Consider the following 23,218-nt stretch of genomic DNA (forward strand, 5'->3'; position numbering starts at 1 on the left):
GATTTTCCTTTGATCCTAGTTAAGTGTGCAGAACGCCTGCTGTGGAAATGGAAGGAAGAGGCTCAAATCTTCCTGCTCTGTGGCACAAAGCTTGGAGGCTTTCACAGTCCCCCTGTTCCTAAGAGCGTTAAAGTGTGGTGCTAAAACTTCCTTTGAAGGAAATTGCAGCCCTGCCTGTAAGAAAGCTCCACGTCAGTGGCCATGTTTGCTTTGCTCATTATTTTATGCCTGCACCTTGCTCAGTGTCCGGCACAGAGAACACTCAATAAAAATGTGTGCAAGAAGGAAAAGAGGGAAAAGCCAGAGTTTTGATTAGACTTCTTAATTTTCACCCTCAGATGATACTTATTTTAAAGCATATACAGGCAGACCTCGGAAATATTGTAGGTTCAGTTCTATACCACTGTGACAAAGCGAATACTGCAATAAAACAAGTCACCTGAAATTTTTGGTTTCACAGTGCACAGTGCATAGAAGTTATGTTTACACTGCACTGTAGTCTATTAACTGCACAATAACATTATGACTAAAAAAAAGTACCTACTTTGATTAAAAAACTTTATTGCTAAAAAATGGTAATCATCATCCGAGCCTTCAGCAAGCTGTACCAGTAACATCAAAGACTACTGATGACAGAGCACCATAACGAACAGAATACTAATGAAAAAGTCTGAAATGTTGCAAGAATTACTAAAATGCGACACAAAGTGAGCAAATGTTGTTGGAAAACAGCGCCAAGAGACTTGCCTGATGCAAGATTGCTGCAAACCTTCAATGTATAAAAAATGCAGTATCTGCAAAGTGCAGTAAAACGAAGTATGCCTGTAGTTCTGTCTTCAGTCAGTAATGAAATAACAACAGCTATCATCAAGGACTGTCCTGGCACAATCAACTTAAGATCTCCAGGGTCTGACTAAGTCTGACAAGAGTCAGTGCACTGACTCACTGCAGGGAGGGAGCTGCCCCATGACTCCTTGCGAACATTATCCCTAGGACTCACAAGCCTGAAGGTTGTATTATTACCCTAATTTTACTTATCAAGAAATTAAAGCTCAGAGAAGTGTCCTTCCTCAAAGTCACATGGCTAGTAAACCCTTGTCCATATAACCCCCAAACCATCACAGAGCAACTAAGAAGGCCACATCCCAGACCTGCGCCAAGCCCAGAAAATGTTCCTTTAGACATTGTGAGCCAGTGGTTTACAGACTTTTTTAACTACAGGAGGAAACTTTCCTTCAAACAAAATCTTACTAAAACTGTAGACAAACAGACACACATTTGAAGCATAGGATGACAACATCCTTCAGAACCGTTCCTAGCCACGAGGGCAAGGCAGTGAGTGCTACTCCATGCGTTTAAAATGTTTAATTCAACCTAACCAGCCATCTGGATCTACACCTTCTCAGTTTTCTCTATGCTTAAATGTTGGACAGCGCCTTCAAAAAGGAGGGCAAGGTGGGGTAAAACTGGTCATTTTACTCAGATGGTAATGATCTACCACTATGCAGTTCTATGGCTCCAGCATTCCTGGACGAGGGAACAGCCAAAGAAAAGAAAAGGAGGTTGGAACAGGATAGAGTATTCGGTGAAAGGTGTTTATATGAGGTGGGCAAAGCCCTTGGCTTGTATGACTAGTCTAGGGGAAGGTCATGTCAGCTGTGAACCAAGAAGCACTCTGTAAATGGACTTCAGGCACACTGAACACCATGGACTTGGCAAAATTCAGTAGTAGACATGACATGACATGACTGGATCACAAGTGTATGATCACAAGAATGCCTAAGAACAGATTGATTAATGCCTTAAAGGATTTTCTAGATTCTACTTTAATTCAAAAATAAAATACAGAGTGATAGGAATAAAACATCTGTGTAGTTTGTAAATTAAAATGGAATACAACGTAATAGTCTATTTTAGAGGAATCAGGAGGCCTGAGACAGTAGGACAAGTTTTGTCACACTGTTCAGATCTTGCTGTCAGGATCTGACACAGACATGGCAAGAAGGTTCATCCCTGCAAGGAACCTTCACAGACATACCTTCATGGATCAGGGGTTGGCCAGAGCCTGCGTCTGGGCTGAGAGGTGAGCCGTGCCCGGGAGCAAGCTCACGGCGTGGGAGACACCATCTCTGGCTCTGGTCACCCCTGGCGACTGCCACACTCCTGGCAGGCTACGCAAATAAATGACTACACCACAGGTGTATCATGTGCTACGGGTTGACCGATTCACCCCCAGCCTCCTTTTCCTAGCCACCTTCCAGCAGGCGGTGGCTTTGTGATCCAGTTGTGGCCAGTGAGATGTAAGCAGAAGTCAGGCAGCTGGGTGGGGCTTCTGGGAACGCTTTTGCCTTCGTACTGAAAAGGGTCACTCTCAGCTGACAGACTCCTCCAACCTTCATCATTCTTCTTATTCCTGCCAAGGCCATGGCCATGGTGTCTGGAGGTCTAAGCTCCCCACCTTGAGACCACAAGTGCCAAACACGAAGATGACAATGTGCTAAGGAAGGTGGTACAAAGAAGACAGAGCCTGGGTCCCCCCAACACTGTGAACAACTGCATCAGCCCTGAATCGTCTACCACCAGACCTCCTGTCACCACAAAAACATAAATCCATAATTATTTAAGTCACCAGAGCTGGCATTTTGTTACTGCTCTAACTTAGGTGACAGATGCTCTGGTGACTCTCTGAGATTTCCTTAACCTGAAAGTAAATTATTTCTATTGGAAAGAATGGGGTTTTCTCCTATTAGTCACTCCCCACAACACACACTCGGAATTGTCTCACTAGAAAAATGTAATTGCCATATACCTCGCTGTATGGTCCCAGAGCAGGTTAAAGAAATGTACTAAGAACTTTATGTCTTTAAAAGAAAAGAGTGTAAAACATATGTCAGGTATAAGAATACAAAAACCCCAAGCTACAAAAATAGCATATTTCAATGGCACTCTACCTTAGAAATGTTACTTGAATGACTCATGGAATGTCCCAAAGTCTTCTCATTCTGCAAGAAAACCAAAAAGGTGTTAAGTATCAAGCTTTGATTATATTAAGCAAACAAGTAACTGATCATAACAATCCTACTAACAAATCATTCCCCCAAAGAGAACTTGCTGTGCACAAACTATTATGTACAGAGCCAGGGCCAGCTATTAGATACTGGAGACTCTGGCAGAGATGAGTAAAACAACAGTCCTCGCCCTAAAGGAACTCATCAACAAGAAAAGAACAGGGATTTGGAATTAACTATAAAAATAAGAGGGTAATGAGTGTCTTAAGAAAAATTCAAGTGGTGGCTCAGAGGCTGCGTGTTCAGTTACATGTAATGTAGTCAGTACATGCTGTAAGGAGACGCTGTGGGATGGGGAAGTAGGAAATGGGACCATTGACTCCACCCAGGTCGTTTGGCTGCAGAGTGGTATGTACTCAGCAGAGGACCCACACCTACTCCCTCAAGCCTGTTCCTCCTTCTCAAACTCAAATCATAAAGTCTTGCATGAAATTCGTCCTCCCTAATGTCTCCCAATCTCAGATTCCATCTTCATTTCTTACTTGGAATTCTTGAGTAACTTCCGACCTGGTCTTTTTGCTTTAAAGTTAACCTTCCATGATACATAACTGTTATGGCCTGAATGTGTTCCCCCACCTCCAGTTCATATGTTGAAGCCCTAACTCCCATTACTCAGAATGTGACTATATTTAGAGATGGGAGTCCCAAAAGAGGTAATTATGTTAAAATGAGGCCAGTAGACTGGGCCCTAATCCAATACAAAGTGCCTTTATGAGAAGACGAAATTAGGACACAGATATACACAGAGAGATGATACAGGGAGAAGATGGCCATCTACACATTAAGGAGAGGGGCCCTCAGGAAAAACGAAACCCGCTGACACCCTGAATCCGCTCAACCTTGTTCTAAATCAAATGAGTAAAAAAACGATTACAAATGGAAGAGTTGGTCTTATTTGTATTTTGTAAATTATCTAGTCTCTATTCAGTTCCCATGTCATGCAATAACCATGGGGAAAGATCAGAGAAAGATGCGATGTAATTAGCAGGTAAAATTCTTTGGTCAGTCAGAAGGAAGTATGAAGGAGCTGGTGGATCATTTAAAAACTCCTTTGAGTAAGAGTTGATTCCATTCCACCAAGGCTCTCCTTAAAGAAAGGTGGCCATCAAGAAAGTTTTAACTTTTTCCTTCCCCTCAATCCACCAAATCACAGACTGCCTTGACCTCTGTACACCTGGCTTTTGAACACTCAGTATCACTAAAATGATGATGACTAAATGTTTCAAGATCTCCCAAGTGGCCTGTCAGTCAGCACTTGTTTTGGCAATGTTGTCTTCTTTGTCCTTATAGCAATGTACTTGTATAATTTGGGAGATAATTTTATTACTTACTCCCTTACTTTCTAAATCGGAGTAGAAACAGAAGTTCAAGTCTATTAAATGTAATACATTGTTATTAAGTGTTTAGTCTCATGGAATGTTTCTTGACTTATACTCACCAATTAGATAGTTGTAAAAGAAAATAATAAAATTATAAAGTATGCTCAAAGTGCTAGCAATACATCAGCAAAGGCAGTTTCTAAAAGATCAGATTTATTTAGGAAGTGCATTCAATCATATTCTTCACTCACTGGGAAATGAGAGTCCCTTTGTCCACAGAAAAGGTAAATCTACAATCATTCAAGTTTCATTCATGAGTCAGGAACACACTAGGGACAAACACTAGGCACTGCTGTGAATCCAGCCTTAAAGGCTCATCTACTGACGATTTACTACTAAATTTTAATTTAGCCTACTAAATTAAAACAAAGATACCATATGCTCTGGATTATTTGTACAGAAAACCAATTACAAACACTATCAAATCACTACTACCTCATAAGAAATGGCCAGCTTAACACCATCTGGAAATCTACAAGGAAGTTCTGAGGTACTAAGAGAGGCAATAATTCATACCCCTAGACTCTCTGACATTCATTATTCCACAGAGAATGGATGCTGGGGTGGCTAGATGCCTAGCTGTTAAACTAGTTACATTCTAAGTCCAGACTGAGATCTAAAAGCTGCTTTTTACCTTATGAACTTTTGAAATAAATGTAATGATGTAAGCCTTTATTCTGTTTTCCTTGTTAGAACAATTCAGTATTTCACATGGTAAAATCAAATAACCAGCCCTAGAAGATACAGATGTTTTATGGCCTGAAACCTGTCGACACTTAGGCTTCTCTCCTACTTGGGAGGAAACTAACAATTCAGTTCTGACAGACCAGGTTTCCGTTTTTGTTTTTTTCTTAAACTTTGCCACATTTTTTTGGACTTACTGAAAGGAAGCAAATCCCACGATTCATTCAAATCAGTTACTCGCTCATTCCAGGCTTATTTACTATGCAATGCCAGATGCAAACAACTAAAGACACAAAGTACAGACAAAAACAAATCTAACTCCTAGACCTGTGCCAATGATAATGTTAGAACAGAACCGCCTTGAAACAGTGTTTCGATGAGGAACATGCAACTAGAAAAAAGTTGAAGAATAACATAAAAAAAAGCATATATATAAACTGCATCTGGGTAGGCGGATGACGCCATCCTCTCTAGAGTCAGAATGTCATGTTTCTGAATAAGGAGGGGGAAAAGTTTACCAAACATCGAAGTCAAGAACTGGAATGAGGCATAACAAAGAGAAAACGAGTTCCATTCCAGTTCAAGCGGGAACTAAGCTTCAATGCCCAAGTGAGAAAAACCCTGGCAGACTGTTTCCATACAGTCCGAATACGTTCAATCACTGCTTGGTGGGTCCCACCACCTTCTAACCCTGGGAGAGGTGAGCGCCTCAGAGCGGGCAGCAGGAGAGGTCACACGGTTACACCACATGCCTCCGTGGCTGACTCTCATCTCTCTGTGGGATCTTTTGGTCTACACTGAACATGAGAGTGCCTCAGAACACAGCTCCATGCCCCCTTCTCATTTGTGTCTCCCTTAGACCAGTGCTTCTGAAACTTGCTGCACTTGAATCATTTGCTAAATGCAGACTGAGGTGGGTTGAGATTCCGCGTTTCTAATAAGCTCCAGGTGACTCTCATGCTGCTGGTCCCAAGGCCACATTTGATGCAAAGATGCAAGTCTGATTTCAAATCCTGAGTCAGAATAATCCATAAAGGCTATGAATCATTTTTTAAAAAGCAAATCATCACTATTGAAAAAGTACATTTCTGTATAAAAGATGGCAGTGAGCTCACAATTGAGTAAATACAAATAAATTAGTCAGGAAACTGGTAAGTAGATTGGGAAAAACTGAGTCTGAGGGTGTGAGAAACGAAGTCATGTTAATGTAAGAAGTTACCAAATCACAAAGACAACGAGAAGCTAATTTGAAAAATATGGGCCATTTCACAATTTAGTCAGTCCTGTCAATGATGTTTTGCAAGTCTATGTGTGGCTCCAACACGTCCTGGAAGAAGTCAAGAATTAACAAGAAGACAATGAAGTGAGACGTCTAAGCAAGTTTTCAGGATACTGTATAAAGGAGTCAAACAACAGAACTTCACGTGGGAGACTTCCTGAAACTCTAACCAGGACCAGTCATCAAACAAACAAAACAAACAAACAAAACCTATGTGTAACAGACATTGCTAACTGTCTACCCAATATTCATCCCCACTGACTCCAACTTTGCTCTAAGCAGCAGTGCACCCAACTGAAAGTTCTCACTTTCTCACAACTACTTTGCAGTTAAGGGTAAATATAAAAGAAAGTTCTCTCTAAAAATATTAAGCTTGACTTTTTCTGGGAAAACATTTTCCTTCCCTGATTTAGCTGCTGCTCCTTTCTCCAGCAATTCCTCCTGCCCTCATTCACCCTGGAATACAGATGCCATGCCAGGAGGTATGGCAGTCACCTTGGGACTGTGAGGAGAAAAAGTATACAGCAGAAGTCTCGAACTTTTTGGTCTCAGGACTCCTTTACGATGTAAAGAATTACTGAGGGCTCCCAATATCTTTTGTTTATATGGGTTGTATATATTGATATTTATATTAGAAATTAAAATGGATAATTTAAGAATTACGAATCTTTTAATTCATTTAGAATTATGAACCCAGTTAAAATAAATGTTTTTATGAAAAACAACTATTTTTCCAACCGCAAAAAAAGTGAGCAGAGTAGCCTGGTTTTACATTTTTGTAAATCTTGTTATTGTCTAATTAATAGGAGACAGCTGGATTCTCACATATGCTTATGCGTTCAACCTCTGATATGTTGTTTTGATTGAAGTAAATAAAGATTTGGCTTTAGACAGTTATACAGTTAGAAAAAGGAATTTGTATGTTAATAATAATTCATGATACTTGTAGATATTATTTTTTGTACTACACAGAAACTACAATTACCTGGGATTTAGACTCTGAAATGATATTAATGGACTTTTAATACTCCATTAAAATCAACTGCCCCATCTTTCTTTGAAACAATCTCTTAACCATGCATGACTTTGTAACATCACATCTTGGCCATTTAGAAATTACTGGCTCACTGAATTATGCAAATCTGCAAGATTGATACATTTTATTATGCAATCTCAAAGAAAATAACAAACCCACAAACCTCACACTCATTAATATAACCATCAATTGCATGAGAAGTTTTAATTACTAAAAACATGCATACACGTTTTCTAAAATCTGAATTTCTACTTAGAAACCTCAAATTTTATCACTGGCAACAAAAACTGTTACTTGCTTTCCTTGAAGTGAAAGACCGGCTCATTCTTTCAATTTAGAGAAAATGTCTGCCACATACTCAGGTCAGATTAACTGTAGTCTGTCAGTCATTCTTCTAAGTAAAAGTTATTATTTCATTTTTAAAAAAGTGATAGTTCAGGTAGCAATTCAATCATACAAGTGTTTTGCTCTGAGACAAGCACTGCACTTTGGTATGCAGTAGGGAAGACTTACACCAGAGATACAAAGAAGGAATAACATACAACCTATAATGAGAATAGTCAATTAAAACTAGCACATGTTAGAATCGCAGAAAAGGACATCAAAATACTACTATAACTGTTTTCCAACTGTTCAAAAGTTAGCAGTATAAGATATAAAAACTATGAAACGATGAAAACTTCCAAAGATACGCAAGCATTAAAAAAGCTATACAAAAAGACATAGTCATTAACACCGAGATAAAACAAAAAGGAATTCTTAAAGTGTTTTATGGCAGGAGAAAGAGAAGAAAGAGAGGGTGGCGTGTGTGGGTGGGAGAGGAAAAAACAGAAAACAAATAGCAAAATGGCACACTTACTTCCTAAGATATCAAAAAGTGCCCTAAGGGCATACAGCAAGTGGAGAAACATTTATTCAAGAAAATCTACTAAATCTAGGGAAGACTAGTCAGAATCTGTGGCATCTGATCCACAATCCAGTCTCTCCCCAGGTTGACAGAAGCACTTTAAGCCATGCAGCCATGAGAAAATGGCTCCCTTTTCCCCCAGCTCCCAGAAGAACAGGACAGCATCTCACAGAGAGTATTATACATCCCACTGTCTCAGCCCTATTTTAGAAGCCATGTTCCAGGCAGAAGTGACTTAGAGGTAGGTCTGGGCTTTCTTCTTCTGCACAGTGCCCACCAGCAGGGCAGAAGCTCTGCAACACGCTTGGCAGATTGAGTATAAGGGGGCTCCAACTGCACACAACCTAACATGCTGATAAGGTGACGGTCCCACACTGAGACCACAAGCCGAGAAAACCACAGACCACTGCCCTTAAAGCAGGTATTTTATTTCAAAAGATGCGGGCTACTGTACCTGCCTCAGTGCTGGAGCACAGGCTTAGAGTTAGCAAAGGTGGACAGGCAGGCCAAAAGATCAAAGCTCCCAAGCTATCTCCAAAGAAACTGAGATGACTTGGAGCAGAGGATGGAGAAGTTCAAGTGTACGGATACTGTCAAGAACAATGGTGTCTTACTGGTAAGAAATCAGGAGGCTGGTAGCTCCAGGAGAGCAACAAGCTAAGCCATACAACAGTCACAGAAAGTATACCACAGAAAACCAGGCACAGAGACAGCTAAGTAGGTGCTCCTGAGGTCAGAAGAAACCTCAAGTACTGGCTTCAAAGACTCCTACAGCAACGGGATCTGAATTTCCCTGGATCAGACGGTGAAGCATTTTACTCTTCACAAAATTATCCAAAATAGCACAGCAATCAGCCAGCAATTAGTAAACACTAAAAACTGAGCGTGGAATCAACAGAGACAAGAAGGCTTCATGAATTGAAAAGGGAAAGAGGCAGTCAAAAAGAGTACTGCTGGAAAAGTCATCCCAGCTTTAGAGTGTGCACACCAAAGGCTTCCCCCGAGAAGCAACATCAGAGGCCGCACATTGTGAGGAAAACAGATTTTACGATACAGTCCAGCTAAGTCACTAAACAAAAAAACAAAACCCATCACCCCCAAGGGGGTGAGGTGGGGCAAAAGAATTACACTTCAGAGTTGCTAAAAAGCACTATCTAAAATGCACACTATTGAACAGAAAATTAAAAGATATGCAGAGAAACAGAAAAGTATGACCTGTACGCAAGAAAAAAAGGCAGGTAACAGAAACTGCCCTTGAGAGGGCCCAGATATCATACTCAGTACACACAGGCTTCAAAAGTAGCTATTATAAACATGTTCATAGAACTAAAAGAAGCCATCTTAAAGAGGCAAAGGAAGATATGATGACAGTACCTTATCCAATGGAAAACAGCAATAAAGAGATTAAAAATTGTAAAAACTGAGCATTGAGAATGTGGAACTGAAAAGAACAATAACTGGAATGAAAAATTCATTATAGGGACTCAGAGTAGATTTGAGCTGGCAGAGGAAAGAGTCAATAAACTAGAAGATAGATCATAAGAGATTATGCAATCTGAAGAATAAACACCAAAAAGAATTAAAACCCTAAATGGAGCCTTACAGAAATGTGGAATGTGATTAAGTGGGCCATAATGGGAGTATGAGAGGGAAAGGAGAGAAAGACAGAGAAAAAAATATTCAGAAAAATAATGGCTGAAAACGTCCAAATTTTATAGAAACGTTAATCTACACACCCAGGAAGCTAAATTAAATTGTAGTAGGAAAAAAGCACAGGGATCCACACCCAGACTCATCAAATTAACATGCTGAAAAAGAGAAATACTAAAAGCAACAAGAGAAAAATAACACATCATGTACAAAGGAAACCCCGAAAGATTAACAGCTGACTTCTTGTCAGAAACAATGGAGGCCAAAACACTGAGGGAGGACATATTTAGAGAACTGAAAGAAAAAGAATGTCAACCAAGAATATTATATCCAGCAAACCTATCTTCACGAATAAAGGTAAAATGAAGACATTCCCCAAAAAACAAAAACTCAAAGAATTCACTCCTAGCAGATAACCTTAAAAGACATATTAAAGAAAAGTTCTTCAGGTTGAAAGCAATTAATACCAAAAAATAATTAGAAACCACACAAAAAACCAAAAAATACCCTTACAACTAATTATAAAACTATAAAAGACTGTATTTGCATATATATTTCTTCTCCTTCCTTCTCTTAATGATTTTAAAATGAATTATATAAAAACATATATACACACACACACACACACATACATATATAATTGCATGTTGGACCATAACATGGAGAAATGAAATATATTTGACAATAACAAACAAAAAAGGTGGGTGGGGACAAAGCTGTACTGGCAAAAGGAACTGATATCAGATGGCAACTCAAATCCACAGAAACAAGTAAAGGGAACAATAAATAATAAATAACTTTAAAATAACAAACAATAAATATGTACATGCTCTCCTTTCTTTCACTTCTGTAAAAGACAAAAGTTAGTAACTGCAGCAATGTATTGTTTGGTCTGTAACATATACAGATGTAATATGTAGAACAATATTAGCAAAGAAAGGGAAGTGGGAATAGAGGGACACAGGAGGAATAATTTTATATCTTACTGGAATTAATATGAACTTGAAGTAGATTCTGCTAAGGAAAAAATAGTATATTGCAAACCGGATCAAACAATAAGAAAGTAATTTTTAAAAATTCACTTACTGAAAAACAAAACAGTAAAAGAAACGGGAAAAAAAAGCATAAGCTATACAGAAAACAAAAACTGAAGTGGCAGACAAATCAAACCATTTAATGGCATTAAACATTAACAATACAATCAAAAGGAAGAGTTGTCACACTGCATAAAAACACAAAAAGCAACTGTACACCATCTAGAGGAAACACTTCAGATTCAAAATGACAAGTAGGATTAGTTAGAAGGAGAGAAAAGATGAACTGCAAAAACAGCAACCATAAGGAAGCTGGAATGATCATACCAATATGAGATAAAATAGACTTAAGAAAATGATACTAGAGATAAGGAGGGATGTTTATTATACCCATCATGAAGATATAACAACTATAAATAGATATGCATCTCATAAGAGAGCCAAAAATTACATAAAGCAAAAACTGACAGAACTGAGTGAAAAACCAGAGAATTAAACAATGTCAGCAGACTTCAATATTCATATTCAATAATGAACAGAACAACTCAGTAGAAGACCAACAAAAGACTTGAACAGCAGTATAAGCCAGTCTGACACAGCAGACCTCTGTAGGACGCTAAGCCCAGCAACGACAGAATATGCACACTCCTCAAGCCCACATGGGCTCCCTCCAGGACAGCCTGCAAGGTAGAGGCCATAAAACAAGCTTCAATAGATTTGAAAGGACTGAAATCAGACAAAGTATAATTTCAAACAATAATAAGTTAAATTAGATATCAATAACAAAGTAGAGAAATTCACACACTTGTGGAAATTAAAAAATAAAATCTAAAAATAACCAATGGGTTAAAGAACTCACAAGGAAAATTAGAAAATTTACTTGAGATGAATAAAAATGAAGACTCAAAACACCAAACTTATACAATGCAGTTAAAACAGTGTTTAGAGAAATATTTACAGCTGTAAATGCTGATAAAAATAAGGAAGAAGAATAATCTCAAATAAATTACTTCCACAACAAATCACTGGTAAGAAAAGAGTGAACTACAACTAAAGCAAACAAAGGGAAAGATTACAGGGAATGTTAATGAAATAAGAAATAAAAGTTGATAGAGAATAATCAACAAAACCAAAAGTTGGTTCTTTAACGAGATTTTTTTAAAAAATCAACAAACCTTTAACCAGTTTTACCAAGTAAAAAAAGAAAAACAACTCAAATTACTAAAATTAGGAATAAAAGAATGAGTACTATCAATCTTACAGAAACATAAAGAATTATAAGGGAATATTAGGAAGAATTTTATGCCAAGAAATTAGATGACTAAAATAAAAGAAGAAGATTCCTACAGAAACACAAACTACCAAAAGTGACTAAAGAAATAGAAAATCTGACTAAACTAGACTGAGTTAGACATTTTAAAACCTCCCAAAAAGAGAAGTCCAGGCCCAGACAGCATCACTGGTTAATTCCACCAAACATTTAAATAAGAAAAACTACTAATTCTTTGTAAGTTCTTCCCCAACTCATTCTATGAGGCTAGCATTATTCTAGGGGAAAAAAAGACAAAGATATCACAAGAATAGAAAACTACATACCAATATCCTTTATGAAAACATACTCAAGAATTCTCAACAAAATACTAGCAAACCAAATCCACCAACTGATAAAAATGATATTCACCATGATTGAGTGGGATTTATTCCAGGAAAGCAAGGTTGGACTAACAGCTGAAACTCAACAAGATCAACAGAATTCAAACATGACAAAGAACAAATATTTGACAAAATCTAACACCTTTGCTGATTAAAAAAACACTCAAAAACTACAAATAGAAGAGTCTTTCCTCAGCCTGATGAAGTGCATCTACAAAAAAACCTATAATTAACATCACTTCTACTGATAAAAGAATCAATGGTTTCATAGTAAGGTTAGAAACAAGACAAGATGTCCCATCTTCTAACTTCTACTCAATGTTGTAGTGAAGGTTCTAGGCAGGGCAATTAGGTAACAAAAAGAAAAAGAAAAGACATTCATCTTGGAAAGGAAGAAATAAAACTCTCTATTCACAGATGACATGACCTTGTATACAGAAAATGCTAAGAACAAGAACAATATACAAAAATCAACTGCATTTTTCTACACTGTAAATGAACATTCCAAAAACAAAATTTAGAAAACTCATTTACAGTATGACAAAACAGGCAAAATACTTAGGAATAAATTCAACAAAATAAATGCAAAATTTATAGTGAGGCTACAAAGTATTTTTTAAAGAAATCAAAGACCTAAATAAATGGAACAACATCCTGTGTTCATGAATCAGAAGACTTAAAATTGTTAGGATGTCAATACTCTCCATTCGATCTACAGACTCAAGGCAATCCCTACTAAAATCCCAGTTGACTTTTTGGAGCAACTACAAACTGACCCTAACGTTCATTACATGGGACGTAGGATACCCAGAATAATCTCCAAAAGCTATACTGATTATCAAAACTTAGTACAAAAGCTATACTGATTATCAAAACTTAGTACAAAGCTATAGTAATCAAACAATGTGATAATGGCGTAAGAACAGGCCAGTCAATGGAATAAAACAGAAAACCCAGAAATACACCTTTACATTTACAGTTAGCTAATTTTCAAGAGTGTAAGACAGGTGACTGGAAAAATAATAGTTTTTCCAACAAGTAAGGCTGAGACAACTGGAAATTCACATACAAAAAAATGAAGCAGGACCTCTCCTCACAGCATACACAAAAAATTAACTCAAAATGGATCATAGACCAAATATAATAACTAAAACTATATAACTAATAATAAAATACAGGAGTAAATCTTCATGACTTTGGATTAAGCAAAGCCTTGTAAGAGATGACAACAAAACAATTAGTGACAAAACAAAAAAATAGGTTGATGTGATTTCATCAAAATTAAAAACTTTTGTGCTTCAAAGCATACTATCAAAAAAGAATAGCTACAGAATGGGAGGAAACATTTGCAAATTGTATATTTCATAAGAGACATATCTAGAACATATAAAAATGCTTACAAAAATAGTAAAAATAATAATTGTAAAATGAGCAAAGGATCTGAATAGACATTACTCCAAAGACAATACACCAACGGCCAATAAACACGTGAAAATAATAGAAGGGAACTTCCTCAACAAGATAAACAACATACAAAAAAAAAAACAAAAAAAAACTACAGGCCAACATTATACTTAATAATGAAAGACTGAAGGCTTCCTCCCTAAGATTACAAACAAGGCAATAATGTTGGCTCTCAACATTCTTTCATTTTTCAATTTTAATTGGGGTAAAATACATATAACATAAAATTCACCACCTTAACTATTTTTAAGTGTTTAGTTCAGTAATGTTAATATCTATGTTGTCATGCAACCAATCTCCAGAACTTTCTCACCTTGCAAAGATGCAACTCTATACACATTAAACAATAACTCCCCATTTCTCTGTCTCTCCAGTGCCTAGCAACCACCATTTTATTTTTTCCCTATGAATTTGACTACTCTAGATACTGCAATATTAAGTGGAATCAAACAGAATTTTTCTCCCTATTATTGGTTTATTTCACTTAGCATAATGTCTTCAAGGTTCACCCATGTTCTAGCATGTGTCAGAATTTCATTCCTTTTTAAGCAGATTGAATAAAATTCTACTGTATGTATATACCATATTTTATCCATTTATCTGTCAATGGTCAATTGCGTTGCTTCCACCTTTTAGCCACCATGTTATGAATACAGGTGTCCAAATATCTCTTCAAGACCTTGCTTTCAATTCTTTCAAATTATATGCTCAGAAATTGAGTTGCTGGATTATATGGTAATGGTATCTTTAATTTTCTGAGGAAATGTCATACTGTTTTCTATAGAAGCTGCACCACTTTACATTTCCACCAAAAGTGCATAAGGGTTCCAATTTCTCCATATCCATGACAGAACCTTTTTTCAGTAGCTATCCTGATGTGTGAGGTGATATTTCATTATAGATTTGAGTTGCATTTCCCTAATGATTAGTAATGTTGAATATCTTTTCATATGCTTATTAGTCATTTATATATCTTCTTCAGAGAAACATCTATTCAAGTCTTTGCCCATTCTAATTAGATTATTTGTCTGTTGTTGTTGATGAGTTACAGGAGTTCTTTGTATATTCTGAATATTAATCCCTTATCAGATATGTGATTTGCAAATGTTTTCTCCCATTCCACAGGGGTTGCCCTTACACTCTGTCGACTGTGTCCTTTGATGCAGTGTTTAATTTTGATGTAGTTCAGTTTATCTATTTTTAGTTTTGTTGCCTGTGCTTTTGGTGTCATTTTCAAGAAATAATTGCCAAAACCAATGTCATGAAGCTTTCCTCCTACGTTTTCTTCTTAACTGTTTTATAGCTTATGTGTAGATAGGTCTTTGAGTTAACTTTTGTATATGGTGTAAGTTAAGGGTCTAACTTCCTCTGTATGTAGATATCCCAATTTGCCAAGCCTGGTTTTTGAAAAGATTGTCCTTTCCCCATTGAACGGTCTTGCACTCTCGTCAAAAATCACTTGACCATACATGCGAGGGTTTACTTCTGGGTTCTCTATTATAATCGATTGGTCCAAACATTTGTCTTTATGTTGTTACCACACTGCTTCCTTTTTTGAATTATTCATTGTTAGTGTATAGAAATGCAGCTGATTTTTGAGTATTGATTTTGTATCCTGTACCTTTGCTGAATTTATTATTTCAAGTAAGTTTTTCTGGTAGGATCTCCAAGGTGTTCTACATATAAAATCATGTCATCTGTGAATACAGATAATTTTACTTCTTTCCAATTTGGATGTCTTTTCTTTTTCTCTCTTGTTGAACAGTAGTGGCAAAAGCAGGCATCCTTGTCTCATTCCTGATCGTAGAGGAAAAGTTTTTAGTCTTTTAACATTGAGTATGATGTTAACCATGGGCTTTTCATATGTGGCTTTTATTAGGTTGAAGCAGTTTCCCTCTATTTCTAGTTTGTTCAGTGTTTTTCACCACTTCTATCATAGTGCTGAAAGTTTTAGCCAGCACAATAAAGAAAACAAAGGGCACACATATCAGAATGGAGAAATAAAACTGTCTCTATTTGCAAATGACATGATTACCTATGTAGAAGGTCTCAAGGAATCAACAACAAAAATACCCAGAACAAGTGAGTTAATAAGCAAGGTCACAGGATCCAAGATAAACACAGAAAAATTAATTGTATTTCTACATATACAAACAAAAGGACACTAGAATTATTATTTACATTCATTGTGAAAAAAATAAACATATTTAGTGCGCTCTCAGATCTAGGAATGGGTGCCAACTGGCCTAAAACAATCACTGGGACGAGAGACTGCCTAAATATCACCCCTTAAATCCATTTGGTCAATGCCCACATTAGGGTCTGTTATGTGCAACTCTCCAGTTCCTGGTGCCAAATTCTGTTACAGTTAAGTTGCTATTCATTTACTTGTTTCTAGTCTGTGACATAGGCTGGTAACTAATGCCAGACATCTGGTCTAGCCATTGTCTGAGCTGGGGAACTTCTGTTTCCTAGCAACATTCCGCCCCTACACCTTGCCACAGTGAATGGTTGAAGGCGTTAACATTAATTGCTTTAGGCCAGTCAGAGCCATCCATCTCTCAGAGCTATTCTATTCAAACCATATTGTTCTATCCCATTCAAAAATCCTGGATGGAAAACTTGGAATCTGCTGGGAAGGAAAAGAACTTTAGCTCTTTACTAAATTTGTCTTGATATGTTTATCTCTGATGAATTCCTCTCCATTGGGAATTTGGTTCTACAGTCTCACCATCTTTAAAATCTCTGTATTTTCTGTAAATGGGTTAATGGGTGGGACCACAGATAACCTGGTTTGTTAGTCTTTTCTGTTTGTCTCTTCATCTGTTCTGAGCTCAAATCAAGAACTCATACCTACAAGGAAGAGAACAGCTCTTTAATATAGAGCAAGGAGTTTTGTAATACTGTTTACTCTTGACCCATGGCTGAAATTTCAGAATAGAAGCTATAAATTCTGTCTGCATTTCTACACGCCTGTAATTCAGAAAAGCCTTTACCTTTCATTGTGTGAAGGTATAATAATTTTCTACTTTGGGATGGTATTAAACTAGATTATAAAAGGTCTTAAATTAAGGGAATCTATTCTGGTTGACTTAAAGAGACAGGTAAGTACCTGTATAAACAGAATATTCCTAAAATTCCTAGACAGTAAAGAAGGCAAAATTCTAATTCTTTCAGTGTGCTAGATTATAAAGGCATCCATACAGAAGCCAATTCAGAAACATCTTAAGAAATCAGGTTAAGATAATTCAGGCAAATCTTTGGCAAGTGAGATTGGTTTAATATTTTTATATTAACTTTATTATGTCCTTGATTTAATAAAAAATAGCTGTCTTTTCTGATTTATCAGTGTTGAGTATAGTATAAGCATAGATTTTGATTTTATCTGGATATGTCTTTCTTAAATTTACAAGTTCTCTGACTGAAAAAATTACTGTTACCTCTGCCCAATGTTTAAGATTGTAAAATGAAAAATGTAAATTTGTGTTTAACTAAATCCAATCATTTTGATGAACTAATATTTCAACAGTAAATATTTCTTGTGATACGTCAGCTTAAAGATAAATTTTCAAGATCTTTAGGTAACTTAAAAACTGGACTAATAAAACAGATATTCACTGGATGCCTAGATCATTATTAAGTAACAGACTACTGAAACATCTACTAGTAAGCATAATTTTATACACTTTTGTTTCATATTTCTGTGTGCTACAAAGAGGCTGTGTCTTTGGATCTGTTAATCTATTAAACATGTTCTTTTTTTGCTTCTGTAAGACTTGTGTAAGAATATGTGTAGCTATAAAGAGCTGTGTTATCTCTGGACATTAGCCCTGCCAGTCTGCTTAAATGGTGGTGTGTGACAGACAGCTCATCATTATCCACTCTCTAGTTTTCTCTGTGTAAGAGAAGTCACTTTGGTTAAAAGTCATAATGACATGCGAATGAGACTCCTAAAAGTAATGGTGAACAAGAGGTCCAACTTTATGTGTATAGTAATGAGATGGGTTTTGGTTTATGAAGGGGAAAAAATCATTTTATCCTAAAATAAAAGGGCTGGTTATTCCAGAATAAGAAAGAAGCTTGTGAAGGACAAAACAAGAAAGCTGCAGAAGGTTCAGGAGAGGGAATTTCATCTGCCTTGGCCCAAGCTGGCTCAGTTTTGATGGGTCAATTAATGAGATTTTATAAAAAAAAAAAAGCCTGTAGTTCCTTTAGTGTCAAATATTATACTGATATAAAACTAGAACTTTGTTTTCACTGTTAAAAATACAACTTTTCTTGATAATTGGTCTGCTCTCAGTCATAGGGTTATTCTTAACCTTCTCTACAACCTACCTAAGCAACACAGATTCTGTTTTTTATCAGATTAATTTTCTGTGCTTTTTATATTAACTTTATTATGTCCTTGATTTAAGTAGAAAACAAAAGTTCCTCACGTATGAAAGAGTTAAATTCTTTCCAAAAATGTTATCTTCTATGCTTATGTGTGTTGTCACTTTAAAATGAGTAGTCATTGTTTCTCAGGCACCTATGATCCAATTTCTCTTTTAAATGCTCAAATCTCCTGAAACTTTTGGGTTTTGTCTTCACAAAATTAAATCCTAAATGTAAAATATAAGGAAAATTTCATGGTATCTTTTGCACCTAAAAGTGTCTTTGAGATTTCCCAAAGGCCCCTGAAAAATCAAAAGGATTTATCTTTTCAACTATAAAAGGAGAGGTACTGAAAACAACCAAGTTCACTTGATTTGTTACTCCTGACAAACTGCGTGGGAAGAGCTATGAAATGAGAAGAGATTTGTCAATACTGTCATGATACTTTTCTATTTATCAGAATTCTGATGCTGCTCTGTTCTCTACAGTCATTATCAGGCTATTTTTCAGAATGTTAACTTGGTCACTACTTGCCTTTAATATTTGAATCTAGCATCTTCTAGGCCAATGGTTTTCAACTGGGGGTTCACATCACATACTATGGATCTGCAGTAATACACAGAGGTTTATGCCCCATTCTTGACTTACTGATCTCTTTATTTGACAGACATGATATATTTTTGTTGTACTCATGGTATACTAATGTCTCAGGATTATTATATCTCAAGATTTTTTCCTCTGTAAAGTTTATTCTCATTTTTACAAATCAGATGTTACATTCATTGCATTCTCTGAATAGAGAGTTTATTATGTTTATAATTATTTTGTCTAAAACTTTTTTGGACTGACTTTGTCTTGTTTTTGCATATCACAGAAACAACCAAATTTCTCTGTCACATTTTTCTTGAAATAAATTCTCTCATCAGATCTTTCATTTTTAAAATTATCACTAAGAAAGTAAGTACAGCCATTTTATACCTTTTTGTCACCTACAAATATTATCTTTTTGTATATTTTAGTCATTTATTTTTGATATTTCCCTGAAAACTCTTGCAACCAGCTACAGGCTAGAGGGCCATGTCAGAGGCCCACGGAAGAGGACTGTGCCAGGTACTTTTGGGTATAGGTTCTTGATGGTATCATTTAAACAGAACTTTGAGACCATACCAGTGGACTAAGTCATGATTTCCAGGGCTCTTACCAAGAGCCACTGGAATAAGAATCAAAGAAGGTTAAATGAACTGATGAGGGAATATTGTAGGTTTTGTTCTGAACACTCTTGATATTGCTTGAATGTTCTATTTTCTAAATATACAAAGACGACTTTTCTCTTTCCTTTAATTCCCAGTAATTTAGTAGACTCTGCTTTTATAAACTGAAATGAAACTCTTGTCAAAGCCCTCCAGAATTCAGAAACTCTTATTGCACATTCTTATTTTCATAGCAATAAAGCTATCTGAATAGGTTAAATAAGAATCTGTCTTCTTTTTCACTGGGACATAATCGGAAACACCGGTTTTGCAACCAAGCTCACATTTTGAAGATGGTGCTCATTCAATCGAATATGACCAGACACATTTAAGGAACTTAGGCTGACTTTTCAGAGCCATGCATGCAAAACCTTCTTAGAAAAACTGGCTTGCAAGGTTTCCAGTCTTACAGACACATAAGGAAAGTCACTTCCTGGTAGGCTCAGGAAACTTAAAAATTTTATTTGGGAGACCTCAAAAAATTAGGAATTCTTATAGGTGCAACAGGGTAAGATCTGATAGCAAGTTCTTGGCTTGGCTTCCCAACGTTGGGACCACAAATAATGAGGTTTTTTAAAAAATCCAATATGATATTCCTTATAAAAACTTCCAGCAAAGCAAACAAGAGAAATTAACACTCTTGTTGTGCCTATGTAAAGAATCAAGCCAAATCTAACAGGATCTTGTTTTTGACTAAAAGAGGAGAGACTATAGGGGAAAATGTTGGGTTTCAATGGAAAACCATGAGCTATGTGCAATTCTTTGTAAACTGTAGGTACTTTATAGATATGTAAATGATGTCCTGCCTGAGAGTGACTTTAACTGACTTCTACACACACACACACACACACCCCCCATGGAAAAGCCAGTCTTGTCTCCATTTGTAATTGTCCCAACATTTACTTGACTACATAAATCATGCTGTTTTGACTCTTCCTTTGAACTGGTTAAACATCCCCCTAGTTCTTTCATGTCACATGAGTATAATAAATTCCTTAATGTGTATTCATGAGAATCGTGATTTTACCTTTTCCTGAACTTACTTCTTTTTTTTTTCTGGTTGTAGGCTCATCTTTTTTTGTGTTTTCCTGTGGTAAAATACATAAAATAAAACTTACCATTTCAACCATTTTAAAATGCACAACTCAGTGACATTTAGTACATTTATAATGTTGGGCAACCACCAGCACTGCCCAGTTCCAAAAACATTTTCCTCAGCCTAAAATGAAATCTTGTTCCCCTCTTCCAAGCCCCTGAAAGTCACTCATCTGCTTTCTATCTCTACATTTCATATAAATGGAGTCAGACAAAATACGGCTTTTTGTGTCTGGCTTCTCTCATTTAGCATAACGTTTTCAAGGTGCGCTGATATTGCAGCATGTATCACTACTCCACTCCTTTTTATGACTAAATAACACTCTATTATATGAATTTACCACATTTTGCTTATCCATTCATCAACAAACATTTGGGATGTTTGCACCTTCTGGCTTTAGTGAATAGCGGTGTGATGAACATTCATGTACAAGTTTTGGCTTGAACACCTGTGTTTAGTACTCTGGGGTATACACTTTGAGGTGGAGTGGCTGAGTCATATGGTAGTTCTGTGTTTAACTTATTGAGGATCTGCCAAACTGTTTTCCACAGCAACTGCACTATTTACATCCCACCAGCAATGTATGAGGGTCCAAATTCTCCATATCCTCACCAACACTTGTTATTTTCTGTTATTTCGATTACGGTCATCTTAGTGGGAATTAATTAGTACCTCACTGTAACTTTCTGATTTGCATTTCCCCCATGACTAATGATATTAAACATCTTTTCATGTGTTTGTTGGCTATGAAAATTATATTTCAACACATGAGTGTTGGAAAGCCAACCAGCCATTTCCCTTGAGGAAGTGTAATCTACATCAGAAAAATTCAGTAAGTTCCCAACATTCCCCAGCTTAGTAAATGGCAGAGGTGAAATTTAAACACAGCTCTATAGGTTTCAAGTCTATGCTTCCCTTGAGACAACTCTAATTGGACTCTACCTGTAACCACTGATGCTGGGGAGTGCAGCCCGAACACCTCCTATAATCCTGGCTTGAGAAGTGGGGTAGGGGGAAGATGGAATAGGAAGGAGCAGGGCAGTCTCTCAAGTTAAAAAAAAATATATATAAATATTAGTATATATATAACACAGGAGGCTGAAAACTAGGATTATTCCATTTACAGATGCTTCCTATAGCTTGAAGCTTCACATTAGAATTATTTAAAACTTCAGCTGACCGAAAAAAAAAAAAGAAACAAACAAAAAACTTATTAGAAACCTCACTTTAAAACAACACTTACTTGGTCAGTGTTATGGACTGAATTGTGTCCCAAAATTCATATACTGAAGCCCTAACCCCCAAAGTAACTGTATTTGGAGATGGGACTTTAGGAGGTAATTTAGGTTAAATGAGGTTACAAGAGCAGAGTCCTTATCCAAAAGCACTGGTGGCCTTATGAGAACGGAAAGAGAGAGAGATCGTTCTCTGTCTCCACGCACATGGAATGTTTTGTTAAGGCAGCCCAAGCAGACCAACGTAGTCGATAAAACAGGATTCAGAAAAATTATGAAACAATCTACATTTATCTCAAAAATAAAACCAAAACCCAGGTGGTTTTAAGGAATAACAAAATTGGCACAAAATATCATTTTGTAGGAAGTTTAAATTGGAATTAAAATTCAGGGCACATTTAGTCATGACAGTTTTAACTCAGGAAAAAAAGTTGCATCACAAAAGGGTGAGAAGCCTACAATTTATAAAAAACTGTATTTCAACAAATGGACTAAGGCAATTTATTTAAAGTGGTGCAAAAATGCATCAGCAGTTGTCTTCAGTAAAATAACACAGTCCAAATTGATAATAAATGTGATTATCTGCTTCATTTTTTTGCAGCTTTAACGTGGCAATAACAAAGCAACAAGCAACTAGAAAATCTGAGGTGGTCAAGCATAAAACCTCAACAGCTAACCATTTGTTCTTGGGCCAGTCACCTATGTTCTCTGGATGTCAGTTTTGTCCTTTATAAAAGGGCTTGTGTGGGAGGGGAGAGGAGAGGGAAGAGAAGCTAACAGAGACGACCCCCTTCGGTTCCTCTGAGCTCTCATGTATGATGTTATCTATGCGGAATATGTTGCTCTCCTTAATTCCACTCAGCACCATATATACTGCAGTTTCAAACTTATCCCAAAAGTTATGAATAAATGGGTTTAGAGTTTCAAAAAGCCTTCTGACATAGAATGACAAATCAAATGGTTTTTAAAATGTTACATGGAACATGGCATGATTAGAATGATAATCTTCCTAGCAATGTATTGATGAATACAATCTTTTTCATTAATTTTCATTTTCATTTCTGAATATGAAATAAAGTTATGCTGAAGAAAAATTAAAGGCTTTGTAT

General features: G+C 36.5%; 1 protein-coding gene across 11 annotated transcripts in view; it reads right to left on the minus strand.

The window, feature by feature from the left end:
• Positions 1 to 23,218, minus strand: part of MARCHF8 (membrane associated ring-CH-type finger 8) — a 136,846-nt gene that overhangs the window by 19,388 nt on the left and 94,240 nt on the right. For 6 of the 11 annotated variants that reach the window (XM_072971136.1, XM_072971133.1, XM_072971138.1 and 3 more), the window contains 2 exons: positions 20,822 to 20,866; positions 2,952 to 3,002 (listed from right to left, as the gene is read on the minus strand). In XM_072971136.1, coding sequence (XP_072827237.1) covers positions 2,952 to 3,002; positions 20,822 to 20,866 — 96 coding nt within the window. Of the gene's footprint in view, positions 1 to 2,951; positions 3,003 to 20,805; positions 20,867 to 23,218 lie in introns of those variants that run through there. The other 5 variants (XM_031682391.2, XM_031682393.2, XM_006216077.4 and 2 more) reach the window with 2 other exon arrangements.

Source organism: Vicugna pacos, chromosome 11, assembly GCF_048564905.1.
Source record: "Vicugna pacos chromosome 11, VicPac4, whole genome shotgun sequence".
Lineage (NCBI taxonomy): Eukaryota > Metazoa > Chordata > Mammalia > Artiodactyla > Camelidae > Vicugna > Vicugna pacos.